General features: G+C 41.8%; 1 protein-coding gene across 2 annotated transcripts in view; it reads right to left on the reverse strand.

Moving 5' to 3' along the window:
- CERS6 (ceramide synthase 6) overlaps positions 1 to 15,081 on the reverse strand; it is a 208,603-nt gene that overhangs the window by 86,945 nt on the left and 106,577 nt on the right. For both annotated transcript variants that reach the window (XM_030580681.1, XM_030580683.1), the window contains exon 4: positions 11,436 to 11,493. In XM_030580681.1, coding sequence (XP_030436541.1) covers positions 11,436 to 11,493 — 58 coding nt within the window. The remainder of the gene's footprint in view (positions 1 to 11,435; positions 11,494 to 15,081) is intronic.

Consider the following 15,081-nt stretch of genomic DNA (forward strand, 5'->3'; position numbering starts at 1 on the left):
CTATCAAACTCTCTACTGTTTTCCAAAATTGGTAGAGAGGAAGACTGTTGGGCTGCCACTTCTTTTTTTTTAATTAGTGCTACAAGGGCTCCTGATATTTGTCTTTTAGCATATTTTCTGCAGAGAAAGCAGAAACAATTATTGTTGTTCAACACTAACATAAACTTGCTTTCTCAGCTTAGCAACTACTGGCATTTTGCAGAAGGCTCCGTCTAATGCCTCTACGTCTGCCAAAATGGCCTGGAAACTTGCCTTGGATCTTTATTGCTAATAGCTGTATCAAAGTTAAAAAAGTTTCATTTACCAATTGTTGGTTTGGGGAGTTTTGCTACCATGATTGTCTTTGGGAGGTTCTGGTGTTGGATAGCTCCCCAATGACACTGACTGTTGGAATCATTTAAAGTATTGTCTAGTTTTCCTTGTGATTTTTCCCTGTTCTCATCACAGATGAGGCTATATTATTATTTAATACGTATACAAAAGTCACACCCAGATGGCCCAGCCAGGATCACGACTCCATTGTGGACTATACAAAACATACGTGGAGGCACAGTAGCTTCCTGAGGTGCTCAGAATCTAGCAATCTCTGAACTTTGCTTCCAAACTCTGTTTAATTACTCTCTCCAGAATGGCATCATTAATATTCCAGGAAAGACCCATTTAATGTGTAACACTGCCCTTCTTTTAGGAGCACAGAAAGATTCTTGTTCTCTTGAACTGACATCATCATCATAAAAAATAAATAGCTACAAATCCAAACATCCCCCTTGTTCTTTGTTGGTTTTCAGGAATATCAAAGCATGAGACATTTGTCACCATCATCTGTTTAGCCATGAGTTTACATCAAAGATGCCAAAGAAAAAGAAAAATTACCTACACAGCAAACTCCAGACAAGGTGATCTCACAGGCAAAGCATTCTTACCCTAGAGGCAGCTCTACTGGCTCCCAGTCTTATGGAAGTCTGAATTTTCTAGACACACATGGCAGTGGATTGATCTGACATGAAGTGGTCATAAGCAGCAGCAGATTGTGCCACAAGGAGCAACAAGGAGTTGAGTTTCTTCATAGAATTCTCTCCTTCCCTTAAACTGTGCTGTGGAACCATCACCATTATTAATACTTATGGAGTGCTGACTTGCTCAGTGCTGTATAGAACAGAATATCAGAAGAACAGGCCATATGGAAGGGAACAGAAAGGCCAAGACAGCCACACCAGGATTATTACAGGAAAAGGCATCTTCTAACCATTCCGCTTCCAACAGTGATTTGAAAGGTTCCAAGTAATTTCTGCAGCCAGCCTTCGACTGAATACATTGATCCCATTGTTTGTACTGTCCCATTGACAATGGGTGCTAATATCTCCCATTAGCGTGTGCAGTAATGTTTCCCATTCATGCTGTATTTTTCAAGGTCAGTTACTCTCCACGAGGCTGAACACAGCAGAACAGAAAACAAACAAAACTATTAAGAGCGTCTATAATGTACTCTGTATTATCCCATGGAGATACAATTTAGCACTCATGACAGCAGGAGGAAAAAATCCCCACATACCATAAAAGCAGAAAAGCCTCATGTGCTCCCAGCAAACCAAGGGCTTATTCAGCTGTGGAAGTGATCTGTGAGAGTGCATGTGCTTCCTGAGTGAGTCAGAATAAGGGAAGTGGTTGCAGTTGATACCCATCAGCCCACAAGCCTGCTGTGGCTGTGGGTGGGAGGGAGAACCAGCAAGCAGTGTAGAGCACATCTCTTTCAACAAAGTTTAGCTAGGCCCTGCTTTTCAAAATTATAAGAACAAAGCTTCAATACCACCTTCCTTTCCACAAGAGGAGATAGATCAAAAGTTACACTGAAAGAAAAGAAGATTAAACTACAGTATGAATTTGGGACACAGAGGACTAGAGTGATTTCACATCATCACCAACTCCTACTTTACAGGCAGCATATGAATCATAATGTCACTCAGCTAAAAGTCTTAAAAGTATCAGTAAATGTCTCCAATCCAGAGCTGAGTGGTGAGGATGCAGAGTAGATGCTGCCAGGAAACAGTGTGACAGGAGAAATGTTCCTAATGGAATATGAACAGATTGCCAGGGAGAATTACTTAATACTTTGGGAGGTTTTTTTGAGATTTAAATCTTTTGCAAAAGCAAATCCAAACAGAACTAAGACATTCTTTACTTCAGTGGCAGGGGCTGAAATATTCACCTAGAAGAGTCCCCCAAAGAATAAGGAGATGTGTTAAGGGCAGAAAAGTAAATGTTGCTGTACTTTCTTCCTGTGCCAACAGCCAACCCAGCCACTACCCACTCTCTTTTCTTGTGGGGACAAACCACAATACTCATTTTCAATCTACACATTTTTTTTCATCCTTTTTACAAAATGCTTAACACATTCCAGACCTCGCCATTCCTCCTTAGTGTCTGCATGGTACACATCAGTGCTGTCTGGCACTTCCATGCTTTTACACATTCAAAGGGTATGCAAATAATTAAATTTAGCCATTGGGGCCAGATCCCGATGTGCATTCCTGCAAGAGTGCACAAATAGAGGCATGTGGGGTGAGGGCACAGAGAACCATCCCCATTCTTGTGCAGGGCCAGCCATATCGTGAGCTCTGTGGGGCAAATCAAGTGCCCACGTCTCCAGGTGCAGAGGTCCCCTTGGCCATGTGGTTCCGCTATACAAGGAAGGGACTGGACACAGTGTGCACACAACTTCTGTGAAGCACAGAGCTCCCCACATGGCATGGCTGTGCTGTAGGGACACTTCCCCAGGATGAGGGTTGCTCAGCGTTTGTCGGAGTGTTGCCATGGGGCTATAGTAGCTCTGCAGCCACTTCATGGCCTGGCCAGGAAGATTCTTCCTCCTCATCCATGCTTGGAGGAAGTTTTTCCTCACAAGTGCTGGGGTGTGTGACAGCACCACTGGCAGCACTATCCACTTCAACAGGAGCATGACTGCACAGGGCCCTGCCCCACTTATACACTGACTGAAGGAGAATCCAGCGCCCTCTTGAAAAAGACTGTTACCGTTATGTGCATTGGCAGAATACCACTCCCGCATCTCTCCTCTAGCCCCAGACTGTAGCAGTAGCTCGTGAGGCCATAACATAACAGCCCCATGTGTTCAGAATGTATTAATGTTCTTCACTCAGCCATTTAAAGGGAGATAACCAAGTGGAAAGAAAATAATCAGAGCTGTGATTTGTTTCATTGCTAATAATCAGGCATGGCGTGGCTCATTGCTATGTTTCAGTTGTAGCAGTCCTTATTATCAACATTAAAATGTATTGCAGTCACTTCCATCTTATTACATAAATTGTATTGAATAAAAGGAAGACTTAACAACTGTCTCCAGTGTTAATCTAGTCATTTAAATTACATTACATTAAAAAACCTTTTTCCTCATATCTTGTACTAAATAATGCAGGCATGTATAATTACACAGCTGCATTTCTATTTTTAGGCTTTGAGTGGTTTATAAATCACTCGTCCTATGCATCACGGATTGCAGACCTGCAATAAGAACACAGCTATACACTCAGGCGTAATACAGTCCCAATTTATTATCCATTATGAGTGCACGCACACAGGTCTGCATGCACGCACATACAGCTGTTTTCACACAAGAGGGCCTACTATCCTATTTGAATTATATTATTTTCACATTCCCAGCCAGCCTCTGCAAGTAAGAAATGCTGCTTGTCTGATGTAAGAAAATTACCAATATAAATAAATGTTTGCTAATATTTCAATACTGAGACTACAATAAAAATTGATTGAAGGCAAAAATGAATGGCTTAATTTTCAGAGGGCTCTGCAGGAACTTGGCACCCTGGAAAATCAGGCCTTCCTTAACAAATCTGCTCTAGATTTACATTATTTTATCTATTAAACATGAGTAGACATTGAGATATGGGGACCCAAATATCCCTACTTCAGGCCCTTCACAAATGTCACATTTAATTGCTATTGGGAAACATTTATGGGTAAGAAGGGAACACTTGAAGGCCTGCAAGAATAAAAGCTATGGACTGCTTCCTCACTGGATGGCATGTTAGGACTTCAGGTGGTTTAGATGTATCATTAGATTTGTGCAGTAGTTTCCATCTGTGTTCCATCAGCACCGCAGAAAGCTCTGCCAGGGCTGGGGACGTAACACAGGAGGTGACTTGTGAACATTTATAGGGTGTCTTTTGCAACTTCTTTAGGAAGCCAACTTTAAAGACCCCCCATAATGCTGCCCAAATTATGCATGAATATTATAATTTGTTGCCAAAACTTTGATTGTAAGTAGTGTTAGATATTTAGGCAGAAAGAAACATTTAGAAGATAAGTGCCACTGAAGTAAATATAGCTTCATTTGTTTCCAGAGCTGAGTAGAAAATGGTCAGTTCTCTTCTGCAGAAGACTCTGCGATTTCAAAATTTAGTTTTGCTCTGATTTGGAATGAAAACCAAAAATTTCATAGTTCTCCAAAAACAGCTGCCTGGGGCCTCAGCAGACCACCAAACGGGAAGCTGGGCAACTTAGGGAGCCTGGAGGCTCTGTGAGCCTAGACTCCAGGGCAGTCTACCCAGCAGGCTGCCCCAGAGCTGGGGACCCTGGTGGCTCCATGTCTGAGGCACCCCACCTGGAGAGTTTCCCTGAGTCATGGCTGCTGAGGAGCTGCAAATCTAGGAGCTAAGCCTTCCACGGCTTTTGGGCTCTGGGTCAGCTCAGCAGGTGTGCTGCCAAGAAGCCAGGAACCTGGAAGCCTAGGAACCCCACCATCCTGCTGGGCCGAGAAGCCGGAGGAATCAAAACCTGCCTTTCATCCAAGTTGACATGGTCCCATGAAATAGTTAGATTTAATGAATCACTAAATTCTGACCACAAAAAAAAAAGTTTCCTCAAAGTTTTTCCAACCAGCTCTGTTTCGATGTGACAATTTCCAAGCTACTTATATGTACATCTAGCACACCACACCTCTACTCACTGCAAGCGTCTTCAAACACACAAACTACGCTTAGGTCTCAATCCTGCAATGAATTCTGCACGTGCACCCCACTGTCTTTCCATTTTTAATAATCTACACTACAAAGTTAAAATGCTGCTCCTTCCAATTCAAATACAATCATCAGGTCTTTAATTCTGATGTGGAATGGATTTAACTCTTTCTCAACAAGAAAATGCTGTTTCTAAGACGACAACTTCTCATATGTGTATAGAATAAGTTTCTAGCTTGGTGCTGCATTTTCATGTACAAAAGAGAGATAAGGAGATGCTCCATGCTCCCAAGTCCTGTTAGCAAAGATCACTCCTAACACTGTATTTCCTATATACAAATAAGTACCATTAGTGCAGTTCTATGGAACAGACCTGAAGTATTTCAGATCTTTTGTTGAAGATGAATGACCACTTTTTGTAAGCAGAACAGTTGCACTGATTTTATTGTATACTAGTGAAATTTAGAGAGCAGGAAAATAACAAACAATATTTTATTCAAATTCATGAAGGTTTTTTATGTTCTCCACTGTATCTAATATTTTTATTACTAATCTTTCCAGTAATACTTAAGTTTCTGACTTCAGTGAGAAATGGAGGTTGTAACTACACCACTTAAAAAATAGATCAATTTTCCCTGGTGCATCATCCATTCATCAACCTCAAAAATCTCATCTTCATCACCACCTCACTGGTTTTAGTGGCAGTTGAAGTTCTGCGGATACAGGAGCATCGTGTGTCCTGTATTAGCAACGGTAATGAGAATTCTGCTGAGTTGTGCAGGGTCAATGCTTCCCGAGACATGGCAGAGACTGGAAAATGGCACAAAGAACTGGGAGGTCGACTGAGGAGTTGATCGCCGGTGGGAACGGCTCCTAGAGTCCCGATGTCGGTAGCAGTGACTTGAACCAGACCGGGACTGTTTGGAGGATGACCGGCGCCGCGAGTGCATAGGGTAAGGGTTGTAGTTCTCAGGGCTGGTAGGTGAATGTACAGGTGTTGGGGGCAGCTGGTGGTGGTAAGAACCAGACTGCTGGAGAAAGGGGTTTTGAGCAAACACTGGGGCACAAGGGAGACAGCTTGCGGGGGGCGGGCAGGTTAGCACGGTACTGATCTGCCTGCAAGGCTTCGAGAGACTGCATACAGTCCGTTTGGCGCACCAGGAGGCTTATCAGCTGCTTTGTGCTTTTCTTGGTAGCCAATTCCTTTCTCCTGCTTTGTATTTCCTTCCACTGATGCATTTTCTCTCTCCAGTCCTGCAGCCTCTTATTCTCTCTGGCATATTGATTCATAACTGCTTTCACAAAATCTTCTTTGCTTTTCCTTGGTTTACGCCTGAAGTTCTGTAGTCTTTCAGTAGGTTGTGATAGGGCCGGAGGATTCAAGGACACTTAAAAAAAACAGAAATAGAAACATTTAATACAGAGGTTGCATTGTTTATTATCACAGTGAAGGAGTTTGTAGACTATTTGTAGCATCATTTACACATAGCAAACATAGCACAGAGAGGCCACAGCAGCGAAGACATGGTGAGTAATGGGGTGAGTGTTTCTGCCGTGACTCACATGGGAAGGGGAGCTGCTTGAGTCAGGGCTCACTGCGGTTTCTGTGCGTTGGGAAAGCAGAGAGCAGCTGGGGGGAAAGTGCACTGAACACCACCTCCACAATTGCCACAGCAGTTACTCCTCTGGGAAGGGGAGCTGCTTGAGTCAGGGCTCACTGGAGTTTCTGTGCATTGGGGAAAGCAGAGAGCAGCTGCGGGGGACCTGCACTGAACACTATCCCTACATTTTCAACAGGATTTTCTACTGCTAGATATATCACTGCTGCGTGTTACCTGGGAAGAGAGGGAGGGTCTTCTACAGCAATGTGGATTCCGCCCTGGTCCCTATGCAGCTTGCCTATGTGCAGCAATGGTCCCCCCCCCCACGGCACAGTGGCGCGGACACGTTAGCCTGACTGGGACAAGGACCATGGTGGCTCTCCCTATAAACTTGCGAAAGCGCATTGCCCACGCTCTGGCTGAAACTTTTGAAGAGATTACCGAGGCCGATTACTCCGACGTGATAGACCACATCAATGGGCTATTCCACATCTAGGCATGCATGCATGCAGCCATAGCCCCCCCACCCCCTCCTCTCCCAAAACATTTCCATCTTTAAAATAAAAGCTGCTTACCAGGAACCCACTCCTCTGCTTCTTCTTCACCAACAAGTTCCAGCTGCTGCGACTGGCTAGCTTTCTCCTGGCTTGAGAAGAGCTCCTGGCTGCATGCCTCTTGGGACTCCGGGTGTCTCCCTCCACCTCAGGAGCCTCACTCTCGGCTTCCTCTACACCCTCCCCCCTTCTCCCTGCTCTGAACTCTCCATCGTGGTCCTCGGATTGGCAGTGGGGTCACACCCAAGTATGGCATCCAGCTCCTTGTAAAAATGGCAGGTCGCGGGGGCAGCTCACGGGCTTTGCAATAGGAACTCCGCAGCTCCTTTACTTTAACCCTGCACTGCAACACGTCCCGTTCATGGCCCCTTTGCAGCATGGACTTTGATATCTGCCCATAGGTATCATAATTTCTATGGCTGGAGCGCAGCTGTGACTGCACAGCTTCCTCACCCCAAACACTGATGAGGTCCTGTAGCTCGCAAATGTTCCATGCTGGGGCTCGTTTGGGGCATAGAGGCATGGTCAGTGATTGATTGATTGATTGATTGTGCTCCACACCTGGCTGAGCAAACAGGAAGGGGATTTTTAAAATTCCCGGGGCATTTAAAGGGCGGGTCACCTGAGCCCAGGGCAGTGGAGTGCGAAACGATGAGCAGAGTGGCTGAAAAGGTATGCTGGGATACCTCCTAATACCTTGGAGGCCAATAAAAGCGCTTTTGGTGGCCACACTTGATGACCAGCGCTGGAATCGCTACACCCCAAGCAGACCAGGTGTACAGCCAGCGCTGCAGCCAGGGAGTTGCAGCACTGGCTGTGCTTTGCAAGTGTGGACACAGAGTGAGATGCAGTGCTGTAACCCCATCACCAGCGCTGCAACTCTCCAGTGTAGCCAAGCCCATAGACTAGTTTGGGGTCTCTGCCCTGCTTCTTGACAGTCTACCCTGAGGTTGGCACTCATGGTCATGAGCCAGGGTATATACACACTCCTGGCTTCTCCAGCCTGCTGGACCAAGTATATGGGCATTGAGCCTAAGTAGACTGTACTTAACAGGCTGCACATCTCTACTTCGGCATTGGAAAACTGATGCTGAGTAAGCACTAAGAAATCACCAACAGGACTCTTTTCATTGATTTCAGTAACTTTAGATCAGCCCCTTATTGCTTAGGGTCCAATTGCTCCACTCAATGGAACTATTCTCATGAGTTACTGTTCACTATTATGAGTACAGGGTCTACAATCAGACCATTAGAATATATATAGTGGCTGTACCCCAAGCTGACACAGAGCTGTCTTCACAACAGGGTTAATATAGATTATTTAAAATAAAAAATTAAAAATAAATCTGATTTTATTTAAATCAGAGTTTTTATTTAAATATATTTTTCCTTTTAAAAACAAATCTGTTTAAAATTAAATTTGAAATTATAATAACCTCTTTTAAGGTGTAAACTTATAATAACCTATTAAAACATCTAAGTAAACAAATAAAAATATGCCACATTAATGAGCCTTCCCCAAATTTTAATAAGTTAATGGGTGCTGCTTTTTGCTTATTTAGAGAATTACAGGAAAACATCTTTAACTGCTGAGGTCCACTCAAACTTTATAAATGTATCACATAATGCTTCAGTAAGTATATTAGTTTCAGTCTTTACCCTGGAGAGAAAGCTGATATTCACATTTTCCCAAATGTAAGTACTTTCATTTTCTGTGGTGCAGAAGAGCTTTTGCCTTAATTATTTTTCATAGTTCAGTTTAACTATGAGGTGCAGAGAGGAAGATTATTTTTTTCCTTTGGACTAGTTCACTCAAAGTCACGAAACTGACTGGCAGCTAAAAAAAGCAGGAAAGCTTGTTTTCCTCTTGGAATCTCTGAATAAAAACCAGGTGGGAGGGGATGAACTCTAGTAATTCAAAAAACTTGAAGGATGCAGGACTAGATTTTAAAAGACACATAGGGTAAGTGCCTAACTCCCACTGATTTCAACATGAGTTAGGCACTTAACCTGGTTTGGTGCTATCTACATCTTTAAGTACCTAAATATATTTGAAAATCTAGCTCATGCTAACCGGCAACAATCCATTAATTCGTGAACTACAGTTAATCCTTCCTGTGGTTAATAAATCAGTTAGTTTTAAATGAGAAACATATTTGATTAATTTACGTTTCTTTCTTCTTAAGTATCCAGCACATTTAAGATAGATTTGTTTAACTCATAAAAATAATTTTTAAAGTTGTTTTTGTGCATTTTTAATTGAATTCTAATTTCCATCCAAATGCAACTTGACACAAATCTGGAGTAAAAAATTAAGAAATGCATCATTCACCATTTTCTAATAAAAATTGGAATAAATGTATATTAAGTTATATCATTACTTAAATAAATGTGTATAAATAGAATGAATCTTTGTGGTTAGCACAAAGAAGTACTACATTGATTGTAAAGGCTTCAGTTAGTTGCATATCAACATATTCTAATGGTTATCAATCAATGAGAATAACCCTTCCTTTAGGCATACAACTAAAAAGGACAGATTCAAAACAAGATTAAAATCAATTATTTAAATCAAGATTTCCTGCTTGCTGATTTAAATAAAATTATTAAAAAAAATCAGTGTTTTAAATCACTTTGATTTAAAACTCAGTCCACCCTGCTTCACAATATTATAGTATAGGCTCAGAAATGTTGTCTGACATACTGTTATGTTCCTTGCAGACAATATCTTGTGAGCTGGAAACATTTCAAAGTAATAGATCCAGGGATAAAAACAGGGTTCCCTTCTCATTCCTCAGCATCACATCACTCTTACTACAATAACTGACTAACTCCACAGCAAAGTTCAGCTCTCTGACGCAAGCACTATATCGACCATATCCTACTAAGACAATAGAAACCAGTCACAGAATATTCCCTTGCATTATTCACCATGATGGCATTCATTATCACCTCTTTTGGCTTTTGATACTACAGCCATAGAAGAGGGTGGGGAAGTGGAGTTTTGGAACATTATCTGGAAGCTTTTTGTCTGTACAGTGCCCCAGTTCAGGAATACAAGGTAAGTTTACTTAGGAGCAGCTCTTTCTCCTCCTTGTTGGACATGCAGCATATATTCCCATTAGAGCTGGCCTCAGACAACTGGCTGAGGAGATGGCCATGTTCTCACTCTGCTTGGCCATACCTCTTTTAGAATGTGCACATCTGCTGTATTTCCAGTCTCAAGCATTCCAACCTCATGAGGCAGATCTCAAAAAATCATGGAGATTGGCTTAAGCAGCATGAATAGAAAGAAAGAAAGAAAGAAAGAAAGAAAGAAAGAAAGAAAGAAAGAAAGAAAGAAAGAAAGAAAGATCTTTTCATTTGCCATCTGGCTACTAAGCCTTTACAACGCACTTATGTCATGTTTTCAAGCTTTTCTCCAAACCATGAAGGTTAGAACTGTACTTTGTTTTAAATGAAAGCTGAGATGTTTATGGAGTTTCCCAATTCCAGCATCTGGGGCTTTAAAAAAACATAAAATATGTCACAAGACTTGCAGTAAAACAGAGTTTGCAATATTGCAACAGACTCCATGACCATGCTCATTACGTCCTGAGCCGGGGTTAAGGGAGCAGAATTCCCTGAGCTTTCCCTGTGAAGTGGGGTTGAGAGCAAACATTCATTTCTGATCAAAGAATCCACAGGAAACTTCCTGGAGAGTCCTCTCTCCTACATGGGTTATTTTCACACAGGAGAACACAGGGCCCAGCATGAGGACAATCTAAATATAATCATGCTTTAAGTATAAATACATCCTGTATCAAGAACTGTGAGCAGCCTAACACCTATTGGGAAACCAGGGATGTTGTTACGACAACCTTTTTGGCATTCAAATGGTTTTTCCAAAGTTCTTTTCTTTTTTGTTTAAAAAGTAGTAGCTTCAAGGGTTCTCTGCAAAGTACCAATTGCAACTTATTTTGTAATTCAAACAAAGCACATCTTTCTTAGTGGTGACTGATGATTTTCTAAACCATTGCTATATATTGTACATGCATACACCGCTGCCTCAATATAACGCCACCCGATATAACACAAATTTGGATATAACGCAGTAAAGCAGTGCTCGGGGGGGGGGGGGGGGGCTGCACACTCCGGTGGATCAAAGCAAGTTCAATACAACACGGTTTCACCTATAGTGCGGTAAGATTTTTTGGTTTCCAAGGACAGCGTTATATCGAGGTAGAGGTGTACAACTTTAAACAGATTTGTAACTGGTTATAAAAGCATAATACAATAATGAGAGCTCCTACCTTTTTCAAGAACCGGACTCCATAGGTAAATATATAAAGGTAAAATGTAAATCTCCACCTGCAAAAGGTAAAAGAGATTGACTCTATGATCTTAGCTTTACGTATTTTGCAGCACAACGTTTAATCTCCCATTACATCATAAGCTTAATGCACTCAACCAATCAACATAAATTCTTTTCATTCAGAAGATTGTTTCTAATCACCAGGGCCTTGATTCAGCAAAGTTCTTGAGGACATGCTTAAGTCTTGCTGAAATAAATGGGAGTCAAGCACTTGCTTAAATTTAAAGTTAAGCACCTGCCTAAGTGCTTTCCGGAATCACAGTCCTAGTATTTTGTCTTTTTATACAATTATGTTCTTCAGGACATATTTGCTTCCTTTGGCCCAAGCTGCAGGGAGTTTTGCCTGAGTGCGGATTGCAAGATTGGGTCTTTGGCTAAAAAGCAACTATTAAAGCACCAAATTTTGGCTGATTTCCTTATGTTCAAAGAGCTTTTATTTTCATTTTAACCTTAATACATAGGATAAAACCTTCCCTGTTGTCAGACCAGTGCAAGCAATTAAGGAAGACATAAACACCTCCCAACAGTGCTTTTAAATGACGTGCCCTTCTCATATCTCAGCACTAACAAGAGAGTATTTTATGCTTTCAGCAACTAATACATGAGGTTTCTTAGATTATAAAAATGTGCTCTGCTGTAGGGAACAGCATTACCCAAGTGAGACTGGAGCTCTGTAGTGGGCTCTAACTACTAGCTCCTCGGGTGGGAATGACTTTTTCCCAGAGGTCTCAAGTGAACAGTTGATAAGCACACCTGCAAATCCACATATGGTTCGCTCCCCAAAGGTTTTGTTATTATTACTAAGATGATAGAAGCTCCTAATTAAAGAATGTTCCTAACTTTTCCACTCCCCCATACCCTTGACACAGCAAGTCTGTCTTTTGGGGGCTCCTTCGAGAGAGGCAGGGAAAACACAGATTAGAACCTGGGGTTGAGGGATGCACCAGTGCAGCTGTAGCATTTAGTGAAGATGCGAGAGGCGGTAGCTATATTGACAGGAGAAGCCCACCCATTAACATAGTGCTGTCTACACTGGGTGTTAGGTTGAAATAACTGTGTTGCTCAGGGGTGGATTTTCCACCCCCCTGAGCAATGCAGTTACACCAACATAAGTTGGTAGTGTAGACCAAGCCTGAGACGCAACAGAAAGCCCAACCAAAGTCCCAGCTGCACCAGCAGGAGCCTGACCCACCCAACGATGTCACGGTAAATCAGTCTGAACCAGACACCGTCTGCCTAGGAGGTGGGTGCCAGACCCAACAGAGGACAGAGCCAAACAGATCCAATCCAGCCAGAGACAAATGAAGAAGGAAGCCAGACAGACAGATCCGTGATTACCTGCTGCCCCCGAGGCCTGGCTCAGAAAATATAAGTCACTGGGAGGTGGATGGAGATCTGGGCAAGGCCTAACACAACATAACTTCTGGAGGAAATTGCTAGATTCCCAGGAGAGGCAGGTTTGGCTACACATATGAGAGGTAAACACCAGTAGCTTACAGTTAGTGATGCTTACAGCAGGTATAGTGTCATAGGGTGACAGTGGCCCTTTAGGAGGAAAGAGGCCACTGCACCTGTGACTTGTCAGCAATCTCTTAACTGAGCTTTAAGAGAGGGCACCTAAGCCATACAAGTGGTACAGCCAAACAACAGAGAGAATCAGTTAGGACAAGGGCAGAGGAGAGCTGCGTGGTTCGATCCGAAAAAGGGCAGGTGAGAGCTACTGGACACAAAAAAACTGCAGGAGATCCTTAAAGGAAGCTGTAGATGGTTCCTGGAGGAAGGCTGAAGGCAGGAGAGCAGCAGAGTTTTGCTGGCTGACCTCCCCAAGCCAGAAAGCCAGAGCTGGAGAGGGCTGAAGGCCAAACAGCAGCAGAGAGAGTAGACTGCTGGCTTCTAAGTCAGCCAGCCAAAGCCAAGGGCTAGATAGAGTTGAAAGGAGGTGAGCAGTGGAGGGGCCTGCTAACTGACACCTCCATGCCAGAGAGATGGAGCCAGTAGATGGCAGAGGGCTGACAGCCAGGGTGGTCCCATGGGGAAGAGTGAGATTGCACTCCAGCAGGAAAGACTAGGGTGTTTTTTCTGGTAATGGTACAGATGAGGACCAAAGAAGAGCCTAGATAATATCGAAGACAGTGTGTGGTATGTGCTATGTTGATGGACTACACAAGATGTGGAATTTTAAGGACTATATACACTGGGTACTAGAAATGGAGTATGTTTGAGGACTTTATAGACTATTTTGAATTATGTTTTCATAATAAACCAACATCTGGAAAGGTATTATTAGATAGGAGAGCTGTCATGGAGTTATTGGGGACTCGAAAGGAGGAAAACTGAGGAGGGATATATTGGCTGTGCCTTGGCCTGCTGCAGAAGGGCCCTTAAGGCGGGATCACCTTGTGAGAAATAACTTGGGCTCAGCATGGACTGATTTAAATCACTGGATTTTAATAATAATTTAAATCAGCAAACAGGAAACCTTGATATAAATCCTGTTTTGTATTTGTACTTTTTAGTTGTTTTCCTAAGGAAAGGTTGATTCTCATTAACTGATAATCATTAAAATATGATATTTATGACTAAATACGGCCTTTACATTAATTTTGGTGCTTCTTTTTGCTAACTGGGAAGATATCATATATCTGTTCACATTTACTAAAGCAATTATATAGCTTAAGTTACATTTATTCAGATTCTTAATTTTTACATTTTTTTAATCAAGTTAACACACAGTGAATTTACTAAATGATTACATTTTTACTTGTGTTTTCTGTCAAGTGCTATTTATATGGGAATCCAAATTCAATAAAAAATAAAAATTTAATTTTTGTTGTTAAAACTCCTTTTATAGTGCTGGATACATATAAAAAAAGCTTAACAAAAAGTTTATCAAAATGTGTTTGAATTTAATGCTGATTTATTAAATGAAATATTTTATGTAGGTAATGAACTGAACTGATTGCTTCTGGTAAGCGTGTCTTTCAAGATTTTAGAACCTTGTAGAGCTCATCCTCTCACACTCAGTTTTTATTCATAGTTAAAAATAAGCTCCCAATTGGTTTCTTAACTTTGAAAGAACTAAACATTGAATTGAAGTAGCTGAAATGAAGAAAATATTCTCTCTATACCTGCAGAAGATGCTTCTTTCATCAAAAGCTGGTTTTCAAGAAACAGGCTCCAGTTGCTTCCAGCCATTCAGGGATTTGACTTTCTTTAAAATTTGGCAGCAAATATGTACTACTAAGTATTAATTTTGTATTTATTTTAAATTATTAATAGCTTATAACAAGTTTAGGCCTTGATATAGGATGTCACTTTAATATTAAATAGAATTTAAAAAAAAAACATTTAAATTTAAAAAATCCTGAGCTTCATTAACAAGCGATACTAACATGTACTGGAGGAAACAGCTAGCTGATAATGGAGCACTAAACATCTCAAGTAAAATGTACTATTGACTATCTTCTGTCTGCTCAGTAAAATTGTTTGGTTGCTGTTAATTGCCCCTGAAGCATTTTAGTGCATTTTTTGAGCAGATTCTAGGGAAGACACGTTGCTTTGTTTAAGGGGAGTTCAGGCCACCA

This window comes from Gopherus evgoodei, chromosome 11 (genome assembly GCF_007399415.2).
Source record: "Gopherus evgoodei ecotype Sinaloan lineage chromosome 11, rGopEvg1_v1.p, whole genome shotgun sequence".
Taxonomy (NCBI): Eukaryota; Metazoa; Chordata; order Testudines; family Testudinidae; genus Gopherus; species Gopherus evgoodei.